At 31.6% G+C, this 27,961-nt stretch overlaps 1 protein-coding gene across 3 annotated transcripts; it reads right to left on the bottom strand.

Moving 5' to 3' along the window:
• Nucleotides 1–488: 488 nt before the first annotated feature.
• On the bottom strand, nt 489–27,619 carry LOC129225289 (hypoxanthine-guanine phosphoribosyltransferase-like). 3 transcript variants are annotated; one of them, XR_008580731.1, is made up of 9 exons: nt 27,503–27,619; nt 17,723–17,829; nt 16,833–17,019; nt 12,869–12,934; nt 12,134–12,234; nt 11,500–11,546; nt 9,478–9,554; nt 8,775–8,888; nt 489–1,708 (listed from the first exon to the last, which is right to left on the bottom strand). XR_008580731.1 is itself a non-coding variant. In XM_054859877.1 (8 exons), the coding sequence occupies exons 1-8, from the start codon at nt 27,524–27,526 to the stop codon at nt 8,838–8,840; spliced, it is 660 nt and encodes a 219-aa protein (XP_054715852.1). In that variant the 5' UTR covers nt 27,527–27,619; the 3' UTR covers nt 8,505–8,837. The 3 variants fall into 3 exon arrangements, 2 of the variants coding, with proteins under 2 accessions (XP_054715852.1, XP_054715853.1); XM_054859877.1 differs by lacking the exon at nt 489–1,708 and having other exon boundaries at nt 8,505–8,888; XM_054859878.1 differs by lacking the exons at nt 489–1,708; nt 27,503–27,619 and adding an exon at nt 27,148–27,217 and having other exon boundaries at nt 8,505–8,888.
• Between the last annotated feature and the right edge of the window lie 342 nt (nt 27,620–27,961).

Below are 27,961 nucleotides of genomic sequence, written 5' to 3' on the forward strand. Positions count from 1 at the left end.
CATTATTAAAGCTCTCTTTGCAGGGATACTTCCCAGGTCTACTGAAAAATGAACCTAAAACAGCATATGTTAAATGGATATTCTCATAAAATATATGCAAAAAAAAATTATGAAATGGTATTAAAAAGAGATGAATGATAATTTTAAGAACATTTAGAACATCAAGGTTTCATACCATCAAGGTTTAGAACATTCATTTTCATGAATGTTCGTTCCTGTTCCATAGCACAACAATTTTAAAAGAGTGAAATATATATTGCATTTTTAAAAAAACTCGACAATTCAAAAACTGTCTGCACCGACATATCGGTTAAGTGAAGAACGTTAGGAGACATGGAACTTTTTTTCGTCATTCCATTGCAGTTTTGTGATAATAGCCAATCCTGTTCTGTTTGCATCAGTTTATTGCCATTAAAGGCACATTGAACTGAGAAAACACCTGTCAAATGGTTATAAAGAATAAATTCTTATTCAGAATAAAAGCGATTTTTATTCCTTCCTCTCAAATAATTTCATTACAGAAACAACATTAGACTCCAACAAACAATATTAGAAATACCCAACCCTCTGAGGCATGTGGCTTCATTTTAGCCCATCAAACAGTGGATTCAGGGAGAAGTGATAGCAAAAGTAAACAAAAGGGTTGATGTTAGTTTGGTGCCAACATTTATCACTTTCATGAATTCTTCATTGGATTGGCAATTTCATTTATGAAATCGCTTATATGATTGGTGCTGTTTTCAATAATCCTAGCGCCAAGCAACAACCTTATCGCCAAGTGTCATTGTTTTGTTTACTTCCCCTTTCACTTCTCGATGAATACACTATAGCTTTTTTTTTTTTTTGGACAAAAAATACATGGCAATTCCAAAAGTTGTTTAAAGGATAAAAAACCTTTGAGGCGTAGTGGCTTTTACTGAATCCACCTGATATCAGCAAACTAAAAAAAACACACAAATAGTATAACAAAAAAATGTTAAATAGATAACAATCGAAAGAGCATCTTGAGACATATTTTTGATGCAAAAATTAAATGTCCTCGTCCACCTGTTATCAAGATATAGGGTCTTAAACTCTGCCGAAATTTTTGAAAAGAGGTCAAATTTGAAGACTTGGCAAGAAATTTATCACGAAATTTCACCATCTGCATTCATCTACAAGTCCTGTGAAAGACCTCTTCCATTACTAACTGAAACTTGCTAATTTTGGCAACATTTCTTAAATTTTGGCAGATTTTAAAACCACGTATTTAGATAATGGGGACACGAGACCAAATAACTTATGCCTCCAGAAACCTGCTTTCCAATGCTCTTTCGATTCCAACTTATTTTTACAACTGTAAGGAATAGAAGAAGACGTCTACTTTAAAGAACATTGAAGTTTCTATCTAAATAACTAAGAACCAAGTATATGTTGAAACCCACAAATGAAAATAATCAACATGAAGCCTCAAAAAAATGCATGCAGCTTATTTTAATTCATAATTATATGATACAAATTATCACTCAATGCACCAAAATAGGAAAATAAATCAGAAGTTTCTTTTGACTCTTAAAAATGTTTATCACAGGATATACCTATTTATTATTAAGTTATACAGGGTGGCGACAGGAACTGGAAAAAAGTTTCCTGGCTTTTCCCTGATTAAGTTCACCAAATTTCCCTGACTTACATTACCAATGATAATGTTTTCCTTCCTTTGCCCTACCTGAAAAGCAAATTAAATAAAATGCAGTGTTTAAATTGGTTTAAGCTGTTAATTAAAAATATATTTTGAAAAGATGTTCCTTTAAAAAAAAAAAATACATTAAATTATCAACGCAGAAATATTGTAGGAAATCTAAAACAAGTACTTTACTTCCAGGGACCAGTTGACATAAGAATTCTAAGAAATTATTAAAACCACTCTTAAAGGCATATCTAATCCTGATAAAACTAAAAAATTTTAATGGAAATAATTTTAAACTGAATTTTTAAGCAGTATAATTGTTGCTGCAAGAATAACAAGTCATAGTTAAAAGTATAGAAGTAATATAGTTTTACTTACGCAAATTATACTGCCATGTGCAGGTAAACGGCAGTATCTGTAGAAATTAGTTTTCGAGATATTTGAAGAAATGTGTGGTGGATTCAGTACTAACAACAGGAAAATGGTCGAATTAGATGTTTTTTCCCACCTCTTTTTCAGCGGAAACCAAATAAGAGAGTATTTATAATAAAGATAACGTACAATACATGACAAAAATGAAGAAAAAAATGAAAAATGTGCAGTTACTGCCCTTTACTTGCACACAGCAGAATAGACATATTTATGTAAAACAAATTGAAATCTCTCAACAGCCAGTCATATCGAGCTATTCTCTAATGAAGAACTTAGGTTTTAATGAATGAATACAGCATTTTCTATTAAAAAGATAATGAAAACATTTACTTATGTACACAATTCAATTTCAAATGATTTCATCAGTTGTTGAAAAAAAATCTTAGATTACTTTAGTAACAAACAACATTGCGATTCAAAAACAATTATTAATTTTGAAATGTATATGCATATGGTTTTAAAATAAAAGAGTTTTAAAGTCTTTAAAAAACCCTTTGTGTAATCTGAAGTGACAGCAAATAATACCATAGCAAAAAAAAACATTTGATTTTCAGTCAAATTTCAATTTTAGCAATTAAATTAAAAATGCCAAGTGATAACATTTAAGATTTTTTCAGCATTAATTTAAAAAAGAAAGATTTTTTCTTGAAATTGTGATAACAGTATGCTAATTACTTCAATACAATGGGTAAAAGCAAGGGAGCAAAGTCTTTAATGACGGCTTCCTCTTTGCCTGTAGGGATGTTTATTTTACATAGCTTAGAATGCGTGGAAGGAAGATTCAAGCAAGGAAAAATAAACAACTTAACAGATACAGAAGCAATCTTAGGAAGCTCATCCTAAGATTGAATACTTTGACCTTGAGGAAAAAAGATGCATAAATATATGGCACTATATAATCGCACATCATTAATTTTACTTTTTTAAAACAAATAATTAGCAGAAAATTCGTAGGGGATCAAATTACTTCATTTTGCAAGGGAATTTTTTTTTCTTCATAAGATCAATTTACCCTGAATTTTTGTTATTTTTTCAAAATTCCCTGCTATTTCCTGATTTTTCCAAGTTTCCTGACTTTTCCCTCATTTCCCTGATCTGTCGCCACCCTGTTATACTGAAATCTTTTATATTTGAAATAAAAACAATATTATGAATGAAATTTCAAGAATCAAGTCTTCTTTAGAAAAAAAAATTATAAGACTTAAATATAATTTAAAAACACCTTGCTAATAAAATACTTGGAAGAAAAAAAAACAGGACACGTAGGGGAAGCAATTCACCAAAAAGCACACAAAAGTGAAAACCTATAGATGAAATTCTATGACTACAAATGAAAAATGACTACTAGGAAATTATCTAAGGAAATGTATCAATCCCTAGTAAAATATCCACATTAAGCTTTCTCACAGAAGCACGACATCGTGACAGTGACATCGATGAAATGGAAAAGGCTGCAAATACTGCACATGCGCATTTCATAACAATGAATTATACGCTTTATTGAACGATACAATAAATAAATTATATTTGTACTAAAATATTTTCATTACTTGAGATGTTGCTTACAACAGGAAAAACATCATAAAGGTCCCTATGGTTTGCGAAATGATTTACTAACGCTCTAAAACCGAAGAGCGATACTCTGATGATACTTTTTTTCATTATCAATAAAAATTTGAAGCATAGTTGCAGTTTTAAAAAGTGGCTACTAACTTTAAAAAGTGGCCACTAATAAACCTGAGTCTACCGGCTACTAACCAAATTTCCCAGTTTTCAGCTTTACTTTTAGGGGCAACATATGGACCAATTTTTGTGATTTCGCCAGTTACTTCCTGGGGAATAACAGGTACGCATAACTCAAGAAATGTTCCCCATTGCTCCACCCCCCTGGGAGGAATTCGCGCCACAAACTAATGGGCACATATGTGTACCAAATTTCGTTTGATTTCATGCAGTAGTTATTGCTGTAGAGTGGAAAAAACTGATCACACACACACACAAGCGTACTTTTTCCAAAAATGGTCAAATGAACTCCACACCCCAAAACCTTCAAATTCATTAAGATTCAAAAATTTGCACAAAACCAATACTTTTTCTATATATTAGATATAAAAGAAATTAATAAGGTTTTTAATATGCAAGGTGTTGTGATGGCAACCAAAACATTCTAATTCCATCAACTAGTTTTAGGTGACCTCGAGTAGCAGTGCAAGGAATTTTGATAGGTCAGTGAGGGAGTAAAGTAAGAAAGTGGGAACAACATTCAATGATGATATTAAAGTTAGTATTTTTAATAATAAATTATAATAATGATATTATAGTCCCTATTTGAACATAAAATCAAATTATTAAAATATAAATAATACATTTATACTTAAAGATTGCAAAAAATAATTTTAAAAGTTGAAATCTTGTGTGGGGACAGTAAGAGGGAGTGATGAATGATTGGTTTAAATTACAGTATTAAGAAATTTATAAAAATCTATAATTCAAAAACTACCAAAATAACTTTCAAACATCATATTATGCATGCCTGTTAAATTTATTTTTAAAACAATAATAAACAAATGAATTTGGCTCATTTGGAGAGAATCATTCGAATACTACTATATTTTGATCATTTAATCACGTAGACTTTTAATTCACATATTAACTCTGCATACTTAAAATGAAAAATCAAGAAAAAGTATTTTCCTACATTACACTATGACGATATATTATGAAATTTTGATGAAATTCGAGAAGTTGAGGTCAAAATCAGCAACATTTGGCTGATTTTATATAGCAAATCTTTCTACTTTTAAAGAAAATACCCTCCTCTACCCCCTTCCCCTTTTTTTCAAAGATATTTTTTGTTCGTCACCTCGATTTTGGAGCAGTAACCAAAAACCGACATACAGTCTGAGTAAAAACTTTAAGGCCAGTATAATTTTCTTTGAAAAAAGGAAAATGAAATTAAAGGGATTTTAATATTATTGTATTATTAATTATTAATGTTCATTAGTAAGAAATAACGCAACAGACAGGATTTGTAAAGCATACAATAACCAGAAAAGCAGTGGTTTACTCAAAGTTAGCATTTCAGCTTGAGTAAAAACTTTAAGGCCACTAGTATTTTTAAAAAACTGCAAGTACTTGTACTATAATAAATGTCACCTCAGTTAACAAGATTGTGGAAACCTTTCAACTTGCAGTTTTGTGATTATTTTTATCAAAGTTTTTGTCCTACTTGTGACGATATCGTAAGATAAAAAGTTAACTGTTCAAGAAAGAGGGCAGATTGAAGCTTTTTCTTCAACAAGGAGAAGCAGGCGTACTATTGCGAAAGAATAGGAAGATCGAAGACTGAAGTCAACATTTTTGTTTGATTTAAGTACATTAGGGTAAAAAGAAAACCCGGGAAAACTTAGAGTTTTGTCCTCGCGTCATGGAAGAAGAGTTTGGAAATTATTATTTTACCTGAAAAGTACTCAACCAGGAAACTTATTCAGACGATAGGTTTAAGTGTTTGTCAAAAACGATATACAACACAATTAGAAAGTGTGGAAATTTTATTAATGCTGCAAAATAGCTTAAACCTCATTTATTGAAAATGCACAATATAGAGCGTTTCAACTTTAGCTAGAAAATTATGACCTGGGATAACCAATGAATACAAATAATTTTTTCTAACGAAAAGAAGTGGAGTTTGGATGGACCAAACGGACGGAAGTACTCTTGGCATGATTTACGAAAAGAAAAAGAAATATTCTACAAGCGCCAATGAGATGAAGGCTCTGTCAGAACTTGAGAGTGCTTTGCTTACAATAGTGTGTGCTCAGTTGAGTTTGTTTCAGGTAAAATGAACTCACAAACATATCAAAATGTCCTCCCATGTCATCTTTTACCAAATGCTGAATTTATTGCTGGATAAAATTGAAAATATCAGAAAAACAATGCATCTATCCGTCCGAGTAACAGTGCAAAAAATAGGCTCCAAGTAAACAATGTTGAAACTTTGAAATGACCAACTAAGTCTCCAGATCTTAACAGAATAGAGAACTTATCTGGTGACTCAGCAAGAAGAGTTTATGCAAAGGAGAGACATTTTACTTCATCAATAGAGCTGAAATCTACCATAGAAGATGAATGGTAAAAAATACATCCTGAACCTTGTCAAAAACTAGTTTCATTCATGAAAACAAGAATATTTGAAGTAATTTGAAGGAATGGCTCCCACACAAGCTTATAAATATTTGAATATTTGTCCTCATATGCTTTTTTCTATGTTGGCCTTAAAGATTTTACTCAGGTTCAAATATTGATCTGTAATATTTTCTGATAATGAAACACTTATAATTAAATTTTTTTGTCTTTTTTACTTCTATTTAAGGTTAATAATTATCACTCATATGACTTTTTGATCCTAAGATTAAGGTGTGTCCAATTTCTCAAAAAAAAGCACTGGACTTAAAGTTTTTACTCAGACTGTATAAGAGGAATCACTCTTAAGTTCCTTGAAAATTCTAGCAGAATACAAAATATAGATTTACACTTAAGTATTACAACTGTATTTCAAAACATTACTTAATCAGTACACAAAAATAAATGTAGTGGCTTACAATTTGGCTTTGAAATAAAAATGCTGTACAGTAGTTTCTGCTTAATGTCTGCTTAACTCTGGGACTCAATGATTTTGATAACAAAAAGTGAATCAGGAAATTAGAATAAAAAAAATAACCAACGCCCCTTATATTGAGTTTCAAAATAAAATTTTTAAAAAATCAGCTTATATTTTTGTACAGTCGAGTCCCGACTTACGCGAGGGATGCGTTCCAAGACTCCTCGTGTAAGTCGAAATTTCGCGTTGTGGTAAAACATATGCTTTGATTTTATTTAGAAGCATACCAAATTCTTTTAGACACTTATAAACACCCCCAAACTGCTTTAAAGCATTGCTCAACTATACACTAGAGTTTCCTACACAAAGAAATGAACTTTTTCTGTATTTAAAAAATAAAAACTGTTCAACATGAAATACAAGGTGCATAAAATGAATGATCAAAGGGAGGAAAAGATATAAAATAAAACAACACGGCACGCACAGTATGAAAGAAAAAATTGCTGCACTATAATAGTGCTGTACAGTAAATACAGTAGCAACATTTATGAGTTAAAAAAATGAAGATAATGATGATTTATGCAGCATGATAAGATCGTTATTCTTATTGAATACATTTTTAAATACAGTTGCTTTTATAACGTTTCAATAATGGCAACAGCTCCTCCTCTTGATCTATTTAATCCACAGTACAAGAGCAGCTTCCATTTTAATATTCACTTCGCTAGACTGCTGTGCAAGCTTCAGTATTGAAACTAACTTCTGAAATTTTAAGGATATCTTTTTGTTTTGACTTTTAATTGTACTTATGGAAGATTCACTCATACTTATTACCGCGCTGCCCCTAACCGTCGCCTTTTTTTTTTGCTTAATTTGTAGTTGCAACATATCGAGACTCTTAGTTCGTTTCTTTTTTATCAGAAACTTTTTTTTTATTCCCATTTTCATTAACTTTAGATGAAGGTACCACTAAGGTGCCATTATATTTCAACTTTTAGACTAATTTGGTGTGGGAACTTTCGCTATCACGCTGTCAGTGAAGCTCAAAGAAATATGTAATAAAATTCACAAAATCAATATTTAGTAGCCAATAACAAAACCGATACTACCTTCCAAAAAATTTCGTGTTGTGAACTAAAAATTCGCGTTCAGTCTAAAATTCATTACTTGTGAAAAATTCGCGTTACAGCCATTTCACACAAGTCGAATTGCGTTGTAGCGGGAGTCGACTGTACAATATATTTCCTTTTAAAATATTTAAAAAATTACAGATTTTTTTAATCATCAGTTACCTACATATGATTTTTTGATTGTCTACAAATTCTCCTAAGAAACTCATTTATAAATTCATGGCAGTTTTCTTGGCCAGTTAGTTTTTGGTTGTCTTCCATTATTAATGGCAACTTTTCATGTTGATAATATGTTTCAAAAGTAGTAATAATTCCACGATCACAGTGTTGTTTTATGTTTATGTGTTGATTTCTGCTTACCTAACATATGTCTCTAAAAAGGAACATTGACATAAACCACCTGAAGGTGTGGGTATTTCTTCAAATTTCGGAAATGTGTCAGTCCCTACTCTTTTGGGCATTTCTCATTTCCCGAGCATAAATACAGAAAATTCGTGGAAATTCAAACAATAACCCAGAAACAAGAAAAGAACAGGTTTCTTCTGAATACATACTGAATGTTTCTATTATAGTTAATAAGGTTCAAAAATGATGTAATAATCACAAAAAGTGATAATTTTAACATTTTAACATGTAAAGAGAACATGAATCGAGAAAATCAAGAGGAGCGATTTTGGTAACAATAAGCACAATTGTATTAAGCAAAGACTACTATATGAATAAAGTTATTGTTTTTTCTCTCAAAGTAAAATCACAAATAAAATGCATAAAAGAGATTCCTCTTTATAAAACAAATCTAATATATTTTGCATATGAGACTTTTTACGAGGCAGATATGCTTTTTAAAAAAATGCATACATTTCACACAAAAAAACGTAGGATACAAATTTTTCTTCCATGTATAGGGCACAGTGTAGTCAATATATAAATAACACTTTCTTACATTCATAAAACATCACAGTTGCAAACTGAGATTCATATCTTCCCACTAAAAAATATTTCAGCTTCATTTTTTTCCATATTTAACTTTGCCTTTCTCATTTATAATACAAACATGCTAAAAGAGAGAAAAAAGAAATAACATTAAAGATACACCTCATATATATAAATATATATTTATATATACAAAAAAAAAAGAGCTAATCCGTTGAAGATAAACACTTCTCCAGGATTTTGTTTTGAACTTACTCATATATTCAAATTACAGTTTCATGTCTTTCTAAATTATGTGATTCTTTTAACTGCAGTTTATGAACGAAACATTTTATAAGTGTTATAATAAGCTTTTCCATCTGTTGTAGTTCTAATATATTCTCCAAATGTTCCAACTTCAATTCATTTATGCACACTATTCAGCATTTTTCATTGATATTTTTGCACAAAATGCTTATTTTATTTCATTCAGCAAAGCGGTGGTTTATTAGCAGAATAGAAAAAGGAACCATGAAACTTGCATATGATTTGATTTAAATTTACATCATGAAACAGAAAAATAGAATGTTTACAGAAATTAATAAATTTAATTGATTCATGTAGCTAAATTTCCTGGCAGTGTGGCAACTAAACATAGTAACTCAAATGTATCTGTGAATGCTTTCAAAATATTCAAAATGAATTTCTATTACAGTAAAAAAAAGTCAACTTACATTCAGATCTCGGAAATATTCATTGTAGTCAAGGGCATATCCAACTATGAATTTGTTTGGAACTTCAAATCCAATATCTGTAAACATTCAAAATAAAAGGAACGCTTTTAGAGAAAAAAATGAGTACTTCATTTTTGAACAAACAATTTTCTTTGATGTGATTGTTTTTTAAACAAAATAATCAATAAAAGTAAATCCAGGGACCAATTTTTTTTAACAGCAACAATCATTTTAAATCATATAATTTCAAAACTTATGTGGGATTTTTTTTTAAAAAAACTAGCAACTTAAAGCTTAGTTGTTTTGATAAATGTCATTTGAAAATAAAATGAAACTGTTAGAAGGACTTGTGACAAAACAGAAATTTTACTTAAATACAAATGTCAGTATATTTTTAATGCATATCTTTAACTTCATTAAAACTATGCACACAAAATACACAAAAAGCTGCAAAATTGATTTGAACTTTTGATCCTGTCCATACAGAAAATACGTGAAATTACATAAAATGCTCAAAAAAACTGTAAAATGGATTTTAACCTTTGATCTTATTCTTAATCTGTTGTTTACAAGCAAACAAGCTTCTTTTAATATTTTCATATATTTCTTTATTCTCAATAAAAGGCAGAAAATGTTATAAATTTTCATATTTTATGAAAACAAAGAATTATTTATTTTTATTTGCTGATGGTATTTATGAAATGCCTTGAATGAAATATTGTAAATTTCTTTGGTGAATGCAAAAAGATAATGGATTTCAAACAGAGATGCTGCAACAAAAAAGTCAAATTAAACATTGATTTTCAATGCAGGAAATATATAGTTGGAATAATCAAATCATTTAATACTTTATTCAGAAGAAACTCATAACTTAGGAGAAAAAGACAAATGAAAATGCCTAAATCTGAAGATCTTAATGTGTTTTTCTGGCAGAGGAGTTTTAAAAGAACGCTGCTCTTAAAACGAAAATCAATGTATCTTCAGTCTTCAAATGTTCCAGATATAAAATGGTGGCTGTTTTTATCCTGTCACTCCGCATGACTGCCTTATGGAGGATCTGAGCTGCTTCTGAATAGTTTCAAGTCCTATCTGCAGGCTCTGTAATCTCATCTTTTGCAAAGCACTAACCACACCCTCTCTTGTGAGCAGTTACTAGAAAGTCAGTGACGCTGTATGTTCATAGATTACTGCTACAGCTGCTTTTCTTGTTTACTTATTCATTTATTTTGCTTGTTCTGTAGATGGTTCTTTGCTTTTGTTGCTGTCTTGCTGTAGCTGTCTTGTAAAAATGAATACTCAATAGAAAAGATCACTTGCAACATTTGGAAAACAAACAATAACAAAATTTTTATTTTAAGAAAAAATGGCAAATTTTAATGTTATTTTCGTCTTTATTTTCCCAGGCTTTAAAACTTTTTAATTTCCAGTTCTTTCACCACCATTATACAATGAAAGTACAAGATCGCCCCCCCCCCCTCCTCCCCCTAAGTAGCAAGAAAAAAGTTTGAAGAAGTCTAGGAGCTTTGGAATTATATCATGTAAAAGTTTTAATAACACACAAAATTCTTTAAAATATTGTCCTATTTGTGTTGAAAAACATTCTGAGGATGAGCAGGTTATGGTTAAGTTTCGTGTCATTGTGTGTATCCTGTTCTGTAAGGCTTCAGAATATCTCCATAAAATGCTACATTCAGAAATCCCCGTTCATCCTCAAGTTGTTTTGCCTTACATTGCGCAGCGGGGAGGGTTGGGACTTTTTTTGGTTCTAAGGCCATCCAAAAGTTTTTAAACTCAAATTTCCAAACAATTTTGGGACCATCACTGAGGACACAACTCTAGTATTTGGGACATCCGAATGATTTGTTTATGCTGCATGAGCAAATCTCATTATTTATTTATATAAATTTAAAAAAAAATTCTTTTCTGAAACAAGGAAAGGAACAAATTTATCAACTTGTACATAAACTAGAACAGAACATCTAAGCACATGATTTCTTTTAGGAAAAGAAAAAGTCTACTTACAATCTGGTTTATAACCATTGCTATTGGGACTCCTTTTGACAAACAAACTGAAAAGGGAACAGGAGAAGTCATAAATCAATTAAACCAAACAAAAATGAAAACATTAAATTACTCCTAGAAAACAAAATTGCATTTATATTTCTCAACTTTTAATGCTCTGAGCCCTATTGTCGAGCAACTCTTGGGAGCAGTACTTTCTTCTTGATCAGCATTTCCCAACTTTTTTCTCGTGGAAACAAGTTTGGAAAGGGTTGTAAATGCCAAAGGCATTTACATCCCTTTGCTTCATGTATTAACAGTATCACAGCAAGAAATAGCAGATTGTATGGGACTTGTCCCACAACTTCACCCATCCCCCTCCCCCAGTTCTAACTGAAAAATACTAGAAATATTTTTTATGTGAGATTATTTTGCATTTTTTTTTAATTAAAATGTTCTTAATTATTTTGCTGGTCACGAAAAAGCTGTTAATTTCTCCATTCCATTATCTACATATTTAAAAAGAGGAAGAAATTATCTTTCAGGTTTAAAAGATGTAGCATTTTTGTATAAATAAGCAGTCTAATACATTTTTACGACATTTGAACAATATAGATTCATATCAAGTAAAAAGGAATAATTTAACAAAACTTACCTTACAACTCGCACAGATTTTGGTTTGAACTCTTTAAGTAATACTAGCAAATTTGACATAGTAAAACCAGTATCAATGATATCTTCAACAATTAATAGATTCTGAAAATATACATGAAAAATAGTAAAAAACTGAAATATTTCATTACAAATATATACTCATTTAAAATTTTATTTGAAAATTTTCATTTTTCATATGAAACCCAAGGGCTTGCGAAATTTGCTTTTCTCTAAAGCAGTAAAAATTTCTGTTGTTACATATGGATTTATTCAGGAAGATATTAATTCATATAAAATAAAAGTTAATCTTTAAATGTGAAAATTGCAAGTATTGTAGAATTTAAATGAAAAAGAGATATGCTTCAGTATTACATTTAAATTATTTACTGAGCATTTATGTTTTATACTTTAAACTGAAAATAGTACACAAAATTGCATTCTACAGCACATTTTGCTTTGCAGAACATCAGTGGCAGCGATTCGGGGGAGGGGGGGCAACCCCCCCCCTTATGGGAAATTTATTTTATTTTCCAATTAAGGAACCAAAACTAGAAATTACAAAAAATGTAGAAATATCAAAATTTTCGGAAAATAATTATCTGTTTTACTTTGTACATCTGTTTACGAACATTTTGCCCCCATTATTGGGACACTTTAATAATTACAAATTTGTTATTGTTAATTGTTGTAAAAATCACATATGCAAACTTTAAAAAGAACAGTGTTGTATAATTACCCTTCCTGCTAATGTTGAGAGATTGTCGATTCCCATAACTTTAAGCTTTCCAGTGGATTCTTCATTCTAAAAATAATTAAAATACACATAAAATTTTAGTTAAAAGTGCAGTAAGACACTAGTTTTAAAAAGAGAGATTAAGAAATACAACAGTCAAAACCTTAAAAATGTGACCTTCATGTATTTTGCATAATTTAATTAAGTTGAGTAATTGCTTTTACCAAACTTGTATTAAAATTTTGCATTTTGTAACTTCAATTCCAAAATAGCATAAATTAGGCAATCAATTTAATAACACAAATTTTATACTTGAGGAATTAATAAAAAAAGACATAAAAAAAAGTCATGAATCACAAAATATTCAACAGTTTGGTGCCACAAAAATTTTGAAACTTTTCACTTCTGCAGTCAACAAGGAAAATAGTAGGTATCGATCGATGCATTGGCCAGGACGACACATCGATGCTGATGGTTCAAAGAATTATCCATCAGCAACCGATGCTAACTTGAAGAAAACACCAGAAGGGAAAGAAAAAAAAAGGGGGGATCTAACTATTATTTACATAGTTTTACTGCATAATTAAAAGTAAGCACAGCATAGGGCCTGAAATAAGGAAGAAACGGAACAAACACCCATTTTAAACTTTATAAATATGCCGAGTTTCAGATTGCTACCCAGAGTTTCGCAACATGGCACTTATTAAACACTCACCTTGATGAGTTTAAGAATTTCATGCGCTTTAATCGAAATAGTTACAGTGTGTATGGTTAAACAAATAAGTATAAAAAATGAGGCTCAAATTTGGGGGATCAACAAGGTGGCCCCTTGACAACCAATATCTCTGGATAAAATTTCCAAACAGAAATTGAAAACTCCGATTTTAGCTTACCCTTTTAACTTAACACTAAATACTCACATATTATGACATATAATCTGGCCCTTAGTTGAAGACTTTAACTGCAGCAAAAGCTCTATCATAAGAATAGTGCAGGAAACGGTGAATTCAGAGTTTGTATGGCGATTGAAATCCAACAAAAGTCATGATTTTTCTTTCTCACTTTTAAGCCCTATAAAGACTTTTTTTTTTCAATGAAATCATTATTTGTACATGTATAGTTTGTTTGCCTTAAAAAATGGTTGCATGACGTAGTTTTACTTTCACCGTAGTTTTATTTTTATTTATTTATTTTTAAGAATGAAAAATGAAGAAAATAGTACAATCCCCTTTCATTCTATATTTAACTTTCCCCCCAATTATATTGGTATGAACTGATTGAGAAAATCATTTCTTAACAGTTATAAAAGTGAATGACCAAAGAAAGTGTAATCAAGAAATTTAATTTAGGGTATTTAAATAGTATTAAATGTTTAAAAAATGTTTAAAAAATTATGTAAATGCTTTTATTCATTCAAGACAATTATCTCTTTCACATAACTCTACCTCATTTAGCCAAAAAATAATCTCCTATTATTAATGACGTTTAACTATGTGTAGCATACCCAGTAAGCATATTCACATTCGGTATACAGTTCGGTATACAGACTCCCGCTACAACGCGATCCGACTTACGAGAAATGGCTATAACGCGAATTTTTCACGAGTAACGAATTTTAGAGCTAATTTCGCCCACAACATGAATTTCTTTAGAAGGAAGTATCAGCTTCGTTATTGGCTACTAAATATTGATTTCGTGAATGTTATTACGTCCCTTTGAGCATCACTGACAGTCAAAGTTTCCACGGAAAACTAGTCTTGTGCATCAAATAACCATAATGGCACCTTAGGGTCACCTTCATCTAAAGTTTGAAAATGTGAAGAAAAAGAAAGTTTCTGATGAAAAAAATTAAAAAAGGCTAAGATTCTTGATATGCTTGAACAATTAAAATACGTCGAAGGTAGCGCGACAATAAGTATGAGTGAATCTTCCATATGTACAATTAAAAGTCAAAACAAAAAGATGTCCGTAAAAGTTTAGAACTTAGTTTCAATATTGAAGCTTGCAGAGCAGTCTAGCAAAGTAAAAATTATGAAAATGGAAGCTACGCGCGCTATAGAGGAGATGCAGCCACAAATTCAAACATTTTAAATAAAAGGTGAAGCGTATTTAAAAATGTATTAGATAAAAATAACGATCTGATCTTTCAGCATAAATCATCACTAGTATCCTCATTTTTTAACTCGTAAATATTGCTATTGTATCTACTTACAGTACTATTTTGTGCATCATTTTAATTTTACTGCATGCAGTGCGTACCATGTTGTTTTATTTTATATATTTATTCCCATTGGTCATTCATTTTGTGTATCTTAAGTATTTCATGTTGAATAAGTTTTTTATTTTTTAAATACAGTAAAAGTTCAGTTCTTTATGGAAGAAACTGTAATGATTAAGGAATGCTTTAGAGCACTTTGAGGGGTGTTTATGAGTGCCTAAAAGTATTTGGTATGCTTTAAAAAATTTGTATGCATGTATTTTTCCACAACACGAAATTTCAACTTATGCGAGGAGTCTTGGAACGCATCCCTCGCGTAAGTCGGGATTCGACTGTACTGCTAAAAATGTTTTGCACTTAACAGCCGTTGTAACAGCTGTTTTGTTATATAGTAGAAGACCTTTATAATGCACATCTTGGGACCTGAGCTTTTGCGTTATACAGATAATTTCCCAAATTTTCTACATATGTTCAGAATATATCTACATGTTTACACTTCAGAATAAGTTTTAATTGCAATGAGTATTAAAGCATTAATTAAGCAACATAATATACACATTATCATTCACAAATAAATGTTTCACAATCAAAATAAAGTGATATACTCCATGGTTTGTATATGAGCTGCATTTTCTAGAGCAATCTGGCATACTTTTTTTTCTGTCTGTGAATACTAATTTTAATTTAAAAGCTTTTAATTAAGATGGAAAGATGAAAGATTGTTTCAAAATTTAATTTGCCTGAGAATTTTTATGCTTTCAAGTTGGAATAAAGGGCTTTGCGCAACTGCAAAACTTATTGTTTACATCTGAAAAGTTGTGCGGTTTATAGAGAATTGCAGTAAATAGGTCGACGTTATAAAGGTATTCTACTGTATTGTGTACAACAGCTGTTTGTAATATTGTGTATATAGAACTGGTTTTTGTGCTGTAATGAATCAATATTATTCATAGTGATATTTATAAGTGAAAGTTTTATTTGAACCTTCGATTTAATAACTATTATTATTATTTAATGTCAAGGTAAACACAGCATGTTTAGCTATCACAAATCTACTCTGAAATTCCTTTGGCCTAAAATATTTTACTGGAAATGACCTGGAAGCGGGAGTTTTTATTAATGTTTGCTGTCAAACAAATGTATTAAGCTTAAAAGTTAAGAAAGGAACTGTGACAAATGAAATTTTGTGAAAGGACTAATTTTAAGATCTAAAATTTTGTGAAGTGATCACCTTTGCGATATAGAACTTTGTGAAGGAACTGCAAAGAACACCCAATTTGTGTAATCAACCCCTGGAAGAGGTAGTGCATAATTTTGAGAATTTTAAGAAATGTTGCAAAATGAACACTTTTAGTTGCAAGACAAAACATTAATGTGGATTTCATTGCTTGGCTACACAATAATTATTATAAAATGTTCAAGTTCTATAATTATTAAGAAATTAATTTTATCGTACATTAGTTTGCATCAATTTGTAGAAACTTCTAAGCTATGCAACTTTAATTTACAAGCGATCAAGAAGTTTCTAAATAATACAACCTAAATTTACAGCACTAGACTTGCTTGCTGTTGTTCTCAACAACAAATTATTTGAAATACTATTAAAAGAATTATTTCTTTCCTCCCATAAAATTTTTTAAGTTACGTCCAATATGTGGAAATTTTTGTTTATAGATAAACTCAACAAAATGAGGAAAAAAGATGATTTAATTCAAACGGAAATGAAGAAGAAAAGATACTCAAACATACCACATAACTTTTCAAACGGATGAAATCGACAGATATTACACCAGTTGGATTTTCAGAGTTTCTTACATTCTGCTTTATTTTGTCTAATAAATCAGCACAAAACTTGTAGCCTCCTTTTAGAACACATAGGGCAGTGAAGGGTTGATTGACATAATCTTGAGCAATATCTCTTGAAAGTCTTTCAATTCTATAAAGGAAAATTCAAAAATTGCAGATGACTTTGGTTTATGGTAAACTCGCTATAAATTTTGCATTGTAAGGTATGCTACATATTGTTGCATCTAATTTTGCTAAAAGTCTATGCGACAGAAAATTATATGGTGCAATTTCGCACTAAAATATTTCAGTTATTTATTTTATTTATTTTTTTCTTAATTAATTTGCAAAACTGAATGACTCTACTAGAAAAAATGCTATTTTAAAGCTTAAAAATAGGACGTTCATGCTTATGAACTGTTGCTAAGGCTTCTTTTTAGTAATTTTTCGGCCGAATAGTTGTAAATTTGAAACTAATGTTATAATTTTTTGAAAAAACTTTTCCAAATCATTTTAAAAATTATTATTAATGTATATTGAACTATTAACCACACAAAATTACACTTTAAATGCAACCTGTGCTTTGTTTTTACACAAAAAGTAAAAACACAAAAGTAAGCTATTGGTGTGTTAGCTATTGGTGTTTTGTGTTTTTACACAAAAGTAAGCTATTTGGCAGCCGAATATTCGGTATTCAGCCAAACCACTATTCGTTGCATCACTACTACTTATACATGAATTTGAAATTGCAAATTTTTTTTTTTCTTTTTTTTTTTTCTTTTTTTTTTTTTTGTGGTAGAATATTAAATGAATTTGAATTTTAAAGGCAAGTGAAACTGAAATTATTTCTGAACCTGTCCATAATTAGTCCGCATGGTACCAGAACTCTTTCAAGATATGCTTCATAATGACTAGGAATGCAAAAAGCATCTAAAGGATAACCTTCTTCTTCCTCTGAAACCTAAAGCAGAAAAATAAATTTAAGTAAATCGTACTTGCAACCTTTCACACAAGAAAAAAATACTGAAAAAGACATAAGGTTTTTTTTTTTTTTTACAGAAATTACAAAATTAGCTACAGTATTGTACATGAATGGTGGGGTCAGGGCTGGACAAACCCATTAGCTAAACAAGCTCTTGAGATAATACATTTTATTTTCAAATGTTTGAAAACCCTGAAAATTTGGGAAAAGGTAGTTCCAAACCTTGTATCTTAAAATTTCTATTGAATGCAAGGGCAACAAGAATAAAACTTAACTGCTTAAACAAAAGCAAAAAGGTTCCCCTCACATCATAAAAACATTTGTTTACACTCCTCCCAATTCTAAATGCTTCGAAAGCATCTAAAATAATAATAATAAAATCAAGCATAGTTATAAAAAATTGGTTTCAAATATTCTACCGCCATTGGATGGCAGTGTTTTTATCGAATGCAATGAAGAATAAATTTTTAAAAATAAGAAAAAAGGAAAGACGATTTTTTTTTCTGCTGATGTGTGATACACATCTTTTTAACTCTTGCTAAAGTAAATTTAATTTGGAATATTGAGATTTTAATATTTATTATTTTCAAAAAACTCTTAAATACTCTTTGGGTGTCACTCTCTAAAGGGTCCCTTGACACAAAAGCTCTTTTAAATCATGCATGCATGTTTATTTAATTGTCCTTAAAAATTCCCACAGCAGATTGGATCTATTCAACAAGCATTAAACATATTTGCCGCATAGCTGTTTCATTACATTTTGCTACCCAGGTACTACTTCTACATAGGCTTGCCAGACATCCCAGTTTGACCGGACAGTCCCGGTTTTCAGGCAAAATCCCGGCGTCTCGGCCGGTTTACTTCACCTCCTGGTAAAAGATAAAGGCTATAGCCGGGTTTCTATGTTAAATCTGCCCTTGTGGCTTTTTTTTGGCTTGCACTTGGGGGATCATTTTGGTATCGAATAAAAATAATCTAGCCAAATTTTCAGGTCTTGATCTCAATAAACCTTCGAGTTCTTCAAAAAAAACCTTCTCATTCGATTTTATTTTTTTTCATAATAAAATTCAAAATTAATGAATGGTAATTTTTCCCCTTATTCTTAGGAATAAAATACATGAAAAATTATTATAGTCATAATTTTTAAACGAAAAGCTGATTTTTGGCGACGGAAATAAAATGTTAATATTTTTTCCAATGCTTTTCTGAAAAGTGTCACTCACCAAATTTTGTCAGAAAACGTCTTTTATACTCCTCTGCAATTAGGAATTTTTTCAAATTATTTGAAGTGGTGGAACAATACTAAAAAAATTAAAAAGTTTTTTTTTTTTTATCCTTTTGCATTTAAACAAATTTAAATATTTTTGATTGCCAAAATGACATTACTGGGATTACAAGATATTGTTGTGACTGCTAATGGTAGGCGCACTGTGATTGCTCACACATAGCTGTGATCATACAGGGGTGATTGTGAGTTCATCAAAAAATACCTGAAAGTTTCAAAGCGAGATCGGGGGGGGGGGGGGTTAATCTTTGACCCTTATTACTTAAGTGCACCTTTGCTATAGTATTAAATAGTTCTGAGTCAAACTATTGTGTGTACATGTGATTAAATTTTTAATGGGTTACGAAGTTACTTTTGAGCTGGTATTATACAAATTATCTTGACATTTATTTGTCCATCTTAAGGGATAGGTGTCCATCTTAAGGCTGTTGCAGGTATATTTGATGAGTATTATATAATTTTTAAAAATTTCGGAGGTAGGAAGATAAAAGCATAACAAAAAAAACATAATTCTGGTATTTTCAGACATAAAAATACCGGAAATACGTTCGAAAATACCGGAAATTCAGTACACAATCACCCCTGATCATATATTTTTTGCCTCATGCTCGGTATTTGGCAAAAATAGTAAAGCCTGCCGAAATATTAAGTAGTCTGTTCGTTGATGAAAAAGTAAGTGTTTTTGTGAATGAAGACAGTGACAAAGACTAACCTTTTTTACTTAAGAAATCATAAATTTTTGAAAATTATTATATTTAGTGTCAGTTATTTTTAAAAAAATATGTTAAATGGTGCAAAAAAGTTACTTTAATATTTGAAATTTTTGTCTTTATTGGATCGAGATGGGAAGATTATTCAAAATAACGTGAACAAATTATATAATCGTCTCTATGTACAATTTAGGGGATTGAATAATATTTATTTAAATACTCTTTAATCATTTTTAATTACATTACATGTCCTACATTCATGAAGGATATGTCTTAGTTTTTTATGGTGTTTTTTTTTCTGGTAAGATAGTATTTTCAAAGTTTTCTTTTTTTTTTTAATTTTTTTCACTTAGCAAAAGATTTTTTACTGACATAGTTCAAATAAATTTTTTTGGCCATCAAAAATGTTTAAATTTGTTTAAATGCAAAATGATGAAAAAAAATCACTTTTTAATTTTTTTCATATTGCTCCACCACTTTAAAATATTTGAAAAAAATTCCAATTTTCAGAAAGGCATTGAAAAAAAAATATTTAAATCTTATTCCCGTTACCAATAATTGGCTTTTCGTTAAAAAATTATTACTCTAATAATTTTTCATAATAAGTAATTTCATTAGAGTAATAATCTTGAAAAATTATTACTATAATAATTTTTCATGTACTTTAATCCTAAGAATGAGGGAAAAAATTACCATTCATTAATTTTGAATTTTACTATTAAAAAAGGTTTTAATTAAAAAAAACAGGTTTTTTTTTTTTTTTTGAAAAACTCAAAGGTGGGTTTAGATAAAGAGCTGAAAATTTGGCTAAATTATTTTTATTTGACACCAAAATGATCCTCCAATTGTGAGCTGAAAAATCCGCTAGGGCAGATTTAACATAGAAACCCAGCTACGGCCTTTGGTTTATAAATTTTTGCATGTAAGAAATAAAATGTTCAATTCTATCTGCTTGTGTCATTTTTTCCCCCTGGTCAGGCTAAAAATTTGTAGCCATAGGTATGTGTTTCTTTTGAATACTTGAGACTCGGGGAAGGGAGGGGGGCATTCTGGTGTCTCGGTTTCAGAAATCTGGCAAGCCTATTTTTACATTAGTACAAAACAGGGAATTTATCACAGCACAAATATACTGCCCAGGGTTTCCACTACGGTTGCATTTTTCGCAAAATGCGAAAACACTAGATCTCAATTGCAAAAATAAAGCAAAGCATTTTTTGCTTTTTGACTCAACCAAAAATTAAATAAATTTTTAAAAAAGAAACAATATATGATCCAAGAGAGGAAGCAGAATGGCATCAATCAACTTAATCTTTTTTAAATCTTAAACCAAGATTTTTAAATTACTATTAAGTTCAACAATACTTAGTCTTCCCGCATTATGTCCCATCAATAACTACGTGATTAGGAGGAGGGGAATGCAACATTCTAAAAAACCAAACATATGGCTTCTTTTTTTTTATTCTACGTTAAAAAAATAGCTGGTACTCATTTCTTTAAAGACGTCATAGATGAAATAAGAATTTTATTTTCAACTGGAGATAAAACACACTGAGGCATTTAGAAAGATATGAAAATACGTAACATTTTAGCATATTGTTAAAACTTTTCCCACAATTTTAGCTTTTACGCTACAGAACTTTTGAACCCAGTTTAAACCCTGATACTGTCTGCCTTCATATGGCAGCATTAAATAGTTAAATAACAATTTAATATTTAAGAATATTAAGATGCTTGGGTTTATCAATAGATCTATTTCAAACAAATCTAAGGAAGTTCTTCTGACCTTATATAGAAGTTTGGTAAGACCTCATTTGGAGTATGCTGTTCAGTTTTGGTCTCCTTATCTTAAGAAAAATATTAATGTATTGGAAAGGTATCAAAGGCGGACTACAAGGCTAATAAATGGACTTTCTCACTTAGATTATGATTCCAGGCTTAGAAGGCAAAAAATGTAGTCTTGAGCAAAGAAAAGACCGAGGGGACATGATTCAGTTGTTTAAATTTATTAAAATGAAAGATGTTACGGGGCTGAGGTTTAGCACCGAAAACAGGGCAAGGGGTCATTGTTTTAAGCTATTTAAATCTCAGACTAACATGGATATTAGGAAAAAATATTATTTTTGCAGGGTGTGGAACCTTGGAACAGCTTACCGGAAGAGGTGGTAATGAGCAAGGGAGTAGATAGTTTTAAGAGGGCCATTGATCTTCCCTGGGAATTGTAAATTGACTAGGACCAATCTAGCTGGGCCCAGAGCCTGTTGCTGGTCGTCACTTTTGTATTTGTATTTAATTTAAATTAGGGATGCACCGGATGGTGATTTTGCCGGATACCGGATATCCGATGCCCCCCTACCTGCCGGATTCGGATATCCGACAGATATCCGGCATTTTGATTGCATTGCATGTTCGTATATTTTTCTACAACGCCGTTTCAAAACAATAAATCAAACTTGTTCCACATATCATTTCTTTAAAAACATGCTAAGTACATTCAAATGTACTTTTTTAGAGCCTCTATATTTTAAATTTGGAATTGTGCTATATATAAAATGAAACATTAAAATATTGTTTTATTTCGACAGATTTTTTTGAAAGAGACAAACTTTCGGCAAAAATTAATTCTGTATGTAATGTACACATGGTTTAAACTTTTAATTATTCATAGTTGAAATCTTAAAGGTTGTATAATGCGTCGTATTTGTTATTAGATTTGCATGACGTGGAGAAATTTTTTTAAATTTCATCATAAAGTAATACATTTTCTTATTTCCAATTTAGAAATAACAAAAACTAAAACTTTGCTTTGAAATCATTTTTATTGCAGATAATACACGTGTAAAATTTTTCTAACATACAAGTTAAAAAAGAAAATATTAAAACAGGGCCAGTTTGACTCAAAAAATAAATAAATAAACTTAAATAATCAACTGAAAATTTTACTTTAATTCCAGAAATAAAAGTACATTTTCTCTAAAAATGCAAATTAGCATCTTAAATACAGGGGTGCCCCCCCCCTAAGAGCAATGGCCCATCCCCTAAAAACATAAATACCCCCCAAATAAAAAGTTCCCCGGAAAAAAGAGAAAATACCCCTAACCCCCCCCCCCCCCCCCAGGTGGGCAACCCAATTAACAAATTAATAAACTTATGCTAAAATAATCAACTGAAAATTTTACTTTAATTCCAGAAAACAAAGATTCACTCTCTTAAAAGATGCAAATTAACATCTTAAATACAGTATTAAGAGTCATTCTCAACGCGTTCACTTTTTAAAAACAAATTAATAAACTTACGCTTAAATAATCAATTAAGAGGTAGAAATTATTGGCAACATACCGTCAGCAGATTTGCGAAGGAGAGGGGGGGGACGCGGGGGAATGCCAGAAGCTAGGTTTGAAGAGGAATGATTGTTTTTGAAGCAGCAATTAAAAGAGAAAGCATCATCAAAAAGTTTATGAAACAGTGAAAGCTTTAACTGGAATTTTTGCAAAAGTAAATTCAAAATTAAACCCTCATTTGGTACCGGATAACCCCACATCAACCCCGGATATCTCTCACATTTTTACTGGATAACTTCCCGGATATCCTGCAAAAAACTGTCGGATATCCGGATTCAGAGTGGCTTGCCGGATCGGATACCTCATAGTTCCGGATAGTTAAAAAATCAGTCGGATAGGCCGGATACCGGATATCTGGTGCATCCCTAATTTAAATTTTGTTGTTGTTGTTTTTAATCTCCCTTTGGTCTGACAGAGTCAGACCAAATCGATGAAGCCATTGACCCTTATGAAATCTGACACTAGCAGTGGACTGTCGAATATGTTGTTCCAATCCAATCCCAGGCAGCTCAAGATATGCTGTGGTGATGCCTGGTCTTGTTGGCATTTAGGGCAGATGGGGAACCTCTTGGCGCTTCCAGAGAAAGTGAGACTTTTCAGATGTCCACTGGCGAGGCGAGACAGAAGGGTGTTAGTCTGCCTGTCACAGGGAAGGGCAAAAGATTGTCCTGGCCTTTTGCCTTTGTACCAATTGTGCGATGGAGGTATTAACCATTTTTCTTTATTATTGGCTTTTTGCTTGGAGAACAGTTCTAGATAGGTGAGCTCCGAGGTGAAAGGTGTTGGATGGGCAAGACTCTCTTTGGCAAGAGTATCGGCCAGCTCGTTACCGTAGATATCAACATGGGAAGGGATCCATTGAAAGTGGACCTTATGCTGAAGGGCTATGAGCTTTGCTTTATGTAAGATTGATAGGCTAGTTTTGTCTTCTATGAGGGACCAGTTTCTGAGGTGTTGAATTGAACTTTTACTGTCAGAAAGTATCCAAAGATCACCGAAGTTGTTTTCGCACATAATTTTCTCCAGTCCTATGTGAATGGCAATTTATTAATTCGCTTCGGAAAACTGAACAAAAATCTGGATTTCGTTGCTTTAGGAAGAACTTCTCTTGAGGAGTTTTAATTAAGTTCCACTACCTGCCTGAATATTCATTTTGCTGCCATCTGAATATATTGTAATATCATTTGGAGAGATTTTATTGATGACTTCCAGGGCCAGTTGTCTAAGAAGTTCAGGAACACATTCTTTCTTATTGAGGGTGGTAAGGAGACCATCACAAAACTCAACATTGGAGAGGTCTGTACAAGTATTTAAGTTACAATGAATATAGTGAGGTTCCACATTTGATGCAATTAGTTGTTGTGATTTTATCAGTGAAAAGGTGCTGTTTCTCTTTAGTCTTTTATTGTTTGTCCAACTGTTTAGGTAGCAAGCAGTTTTGTTTCCATGACCTATACTAGAAAGTTTATTGAAGTATTTGACTAAACTGACCTGGCGTCTCATGGAAAGAAGCTGTAGGTCTGCCTCAAAGAGGACGATTTCGGAAGGACAGCTGCGTTTCATTCCAGTAATAATGCGAGCAGCACTCAACTGAACCTTTTCCAGTTTATTCAAGTTGGTTTCAGATGCACAACAGTAAATGGGATATCCATATTCTAAGATTGGCCTAATAAGAGCCTGGTAGGAAGTCTTAAGAGTTTTTGCATCTGCTCCCCAGTTTCGACCAGCAATGTGTTTCAAAATGTTAAGGCGCTTCCTGGCTTTCTGGACTATGAAATCAATATGTTTATTACATAAAAATTCTGGATCAAGGATGAAGCCCAGGTATTTTGGGTGTTTCTCGTAGGTGAATTTCTGGTTTTTGAGCATCAAAGAAGGTTGATAGTTATAAAGCTTTTTATTGGTGGTAAAGAAAGTGGTTATTGATTTAACTGGATTGAAGTTCATTTTATATTCATCTGCAAATTTTGAGATGGCGTCCAAGGTACTATTGAGTTCTGATTCAATTTCATCGATTGCTCTGCCTGAGCTCCAGATAGCAATATCGTCTGCAAACATTCCAACAAGAGTTCTCGGGGAAACGGTTTTTTCAATTCCAGCCATAAACAGAACGAAGAGGGTTGGGCTGAGAACGATTCCCTGGGGAACACCCTGGCCTAGGCTAAAAGTATCGGAGAGGGCTCTATTGAACTTAACTCTAATTGTTCTCTGTTTAAGGTAATCAGAAATCCAAGCTAAAGTGTTTCCCCGGATGTTAAAGACATCGTACAGTTTTAATATAAGTTTATCCTTCCAAACTCTATCAAAAGCCTTCGTTAGGTCCAGCAGAGCTGCAACACTGTGGTGGATTGGCCTAGAGTTTTGGGCATCTCTGATGGTTTGGGCAAAATACAGTACTTGATCAATCGTGCTGTGGCCTCTCCGAAAACCAAATTGTTCTCTAGAGAGTAAATTATTTTTGCTCAAGAAGTATTGGAATCTGATCAAGACCATTTTCTCCACGATTTTGCTGATGGTATATGTTAATGCTATAGGTCTGTAATCACCAGAAGAACAGGTATTATTATTTGGCTTCTTTATTGGTATGATAGTGGCCCTTTTCCACTCTTGAGGTAATCGTCCATTTCTCCAAGAAAAGTTGAAAAGGTCTAGTAATTTTTGTTTTCCAATGCCTCCAAGATTTTCAATCATATGACCGTGAATTCCGTCTGGGCCCGGTGATTTGCTAAGGTCAAGAAGGGACAAAGCGAGCAAAAGTTCTTGGTTGTTAAACTGAGTAGTCAATGTTGGGTCTCCATGGTCCAAGCTACGGCATCCATGAACAATGTTTCTTGCTTTAAGCAAAACATGTTTGTCATCGATTGTGAAGTTTAGTCTGCTAATTTGTTGGTAGTGAGCAGCAAGGCCATTCGCGGCAGATTTATCATCTGTAAACATTTGTCCATTGCTGTCTTTAATTGTGTTGCAGCTTACGTGCTGGGGTTGTTCCTTGTTACTGCCCTTAAGAAGTTTTCAAAGTTTTGTGTCCGGCGTCCTTGCATCAATATTACTACAAATCTCATTCCATCTATGCCTTTTGAGCTGAGAATAGGCTAGTTTAATTTCTGCATTAATTTGGTTGATCTCAGTTCTCACGTTATCATTTGGGTGATTTAGTGAATTGAAAACCATAGAAATAACTGAAGAAATAGCTTGTCTCAAAAGTTGTTGAACGATTAACAAAATAATGTGCCTTAACCCTTAACAGAAGAGGTGTGGTCTCACAGACTGCTCAAAAGTTAATCCGATCAACCCTATTTTCTTTTCATTCAGATTAAATGGTTCTCCCCCCCCCCCCCAACAGCTTTTTTTTTTGTGACCTTGAACGCCCCATTTGCTTATCAGTACCTTTAGGCAAGTGCATCTGATTTAAATTTTATTACATTCCTTAGTAGAAGTCTGTGAGATCGGCACCTCCCTTTCAGTGTTACAATTTTCGTCAGTAATAGACATGGCTCTTAGCATTAGAACTGCAGATAGAGGTTCGTTTATCTTATCTGCGTTATGCGGAAGAGATGCAAAATATTCTAGATGAGGTTGAGAGTTGTTTGAAATGTTGACAAACGTTACGCAATGATGTTCTAAGGACAATGAAAACTGAATTATTCCTCGAAATACGACGCAAAATACTAATAGTTAAAAGGCTGGCAAAATTTTCCCATAACATGATATCAAATTTCTGGTACTAAAATGTTCTGTACATATTAAAAAATTAAAATGAAGTCATTAATAAATAAAAGATTGGTTTTTATTACGAGAAGTTAGTTATTTACTGTAGCATATGAGTTTCTCAAAAAATCTTAAACTCTAGCAAAATTTCCGCGGAAAAGGTACATTTCGATTCAAAATTCAAAAATATTTTTCCCCATGCTAATAAAAGTTCAAAAAACATCTGAGAAAAATTACAGGAATATAACTTAATTACATGATTTTTTAAAAAATTGTAAATAGAGCGGTCTCTGAGACCTCACGTCCCCTGGTACGTCCTACTTTTCACCTCCTCTGTTACGGGTTAAGGTACTAAAAAGGATCTCTCAAAATATTTCAATTTCCAATTAAAATATAGAATTTTATAAAATATTGTAAAATAAAAATAATAAAAGGAATATTTTACAATGAAAATAAGAAAAGGAATACTTAACAATAATATCTAAAAGAATTTACTTAAATTGCAATCTAGTTTAAAAATAAAAAAAAAACCTGTTAAAAAATAAGAAGAAATCAAAGTTAGTCAATTAAAAATACGCATACCCTTTCAAAGCTAAAAGAAAGCAACTTACTATGATGTATTTACACGGATGCATTATAAACGATTTAATTGTTTCCAGAAAAAAGTTGAGGTATACTGCCTTCGAAAGTTAAAAGAACCGCAGAATAAAGAATGTGCGCTGTTCTGTTTACATTGACGACTTATATTTCCGCCGGCTGTTGTTATCTTCTTCTTAAGTAAAGTGGATGTCTTCTTCTCAATGGATCAGAAAAATAATAGAACAATATTTGCGATATGCGATTTCGAATTCGATACTACGAAAACCTTCTCCTCGGGAGAAACAAATATCCACATTTTTACGAGGACAGTCAACTCTCCACAATATGTCCCTATTTTTAAAAAATGGAGTGGACATTTATGAAATTTGTCCCCACTTTGAAATTTTTTCATTGAACTATCTCTAACGGAAAATTAAAACGATTACTTCTGCTCAAAATATGCAAAGTCAAAGTGTTATGTGGGAGTAATA

The sequence above is a fragment of the Uloborus diversus genome, chromosome 6 (assembly GCF_026930045.1).
Source record: "Uloborus diversus isolate 005 chromosome 6, Udiv.v.3.1, whole genome shotgun sequence".
NCBI classification, from domain to species: domain Eukaryota; kingdom Metazoa; phylum Arthropoda; class Arachnida; order Araneae; family Uloboridae; genus Uloborus; species Uloborus diversus.

Coding starts and splice junctions, on each gene's coding strand:
- LOC129225289 (XM_054859877.1), bottom strand. CDS start 27,526: ATGCATCCGTGTAAATACATCATA. Junction 11,547..12,133: donor AAATCTGTGCGAGTTGTAAG/GTAAGTTTTGTT, acceptor TTCCCTTTTCAG/TTTGTTTGTCAAAAGGAGTC. Junction 9,555..11,499: donor CAATGGTTATAAACCAGATT/GTAAGTAGACTT, acceptor GAATGTTTACAG/ATATTGGATTTGAAGTTCCA.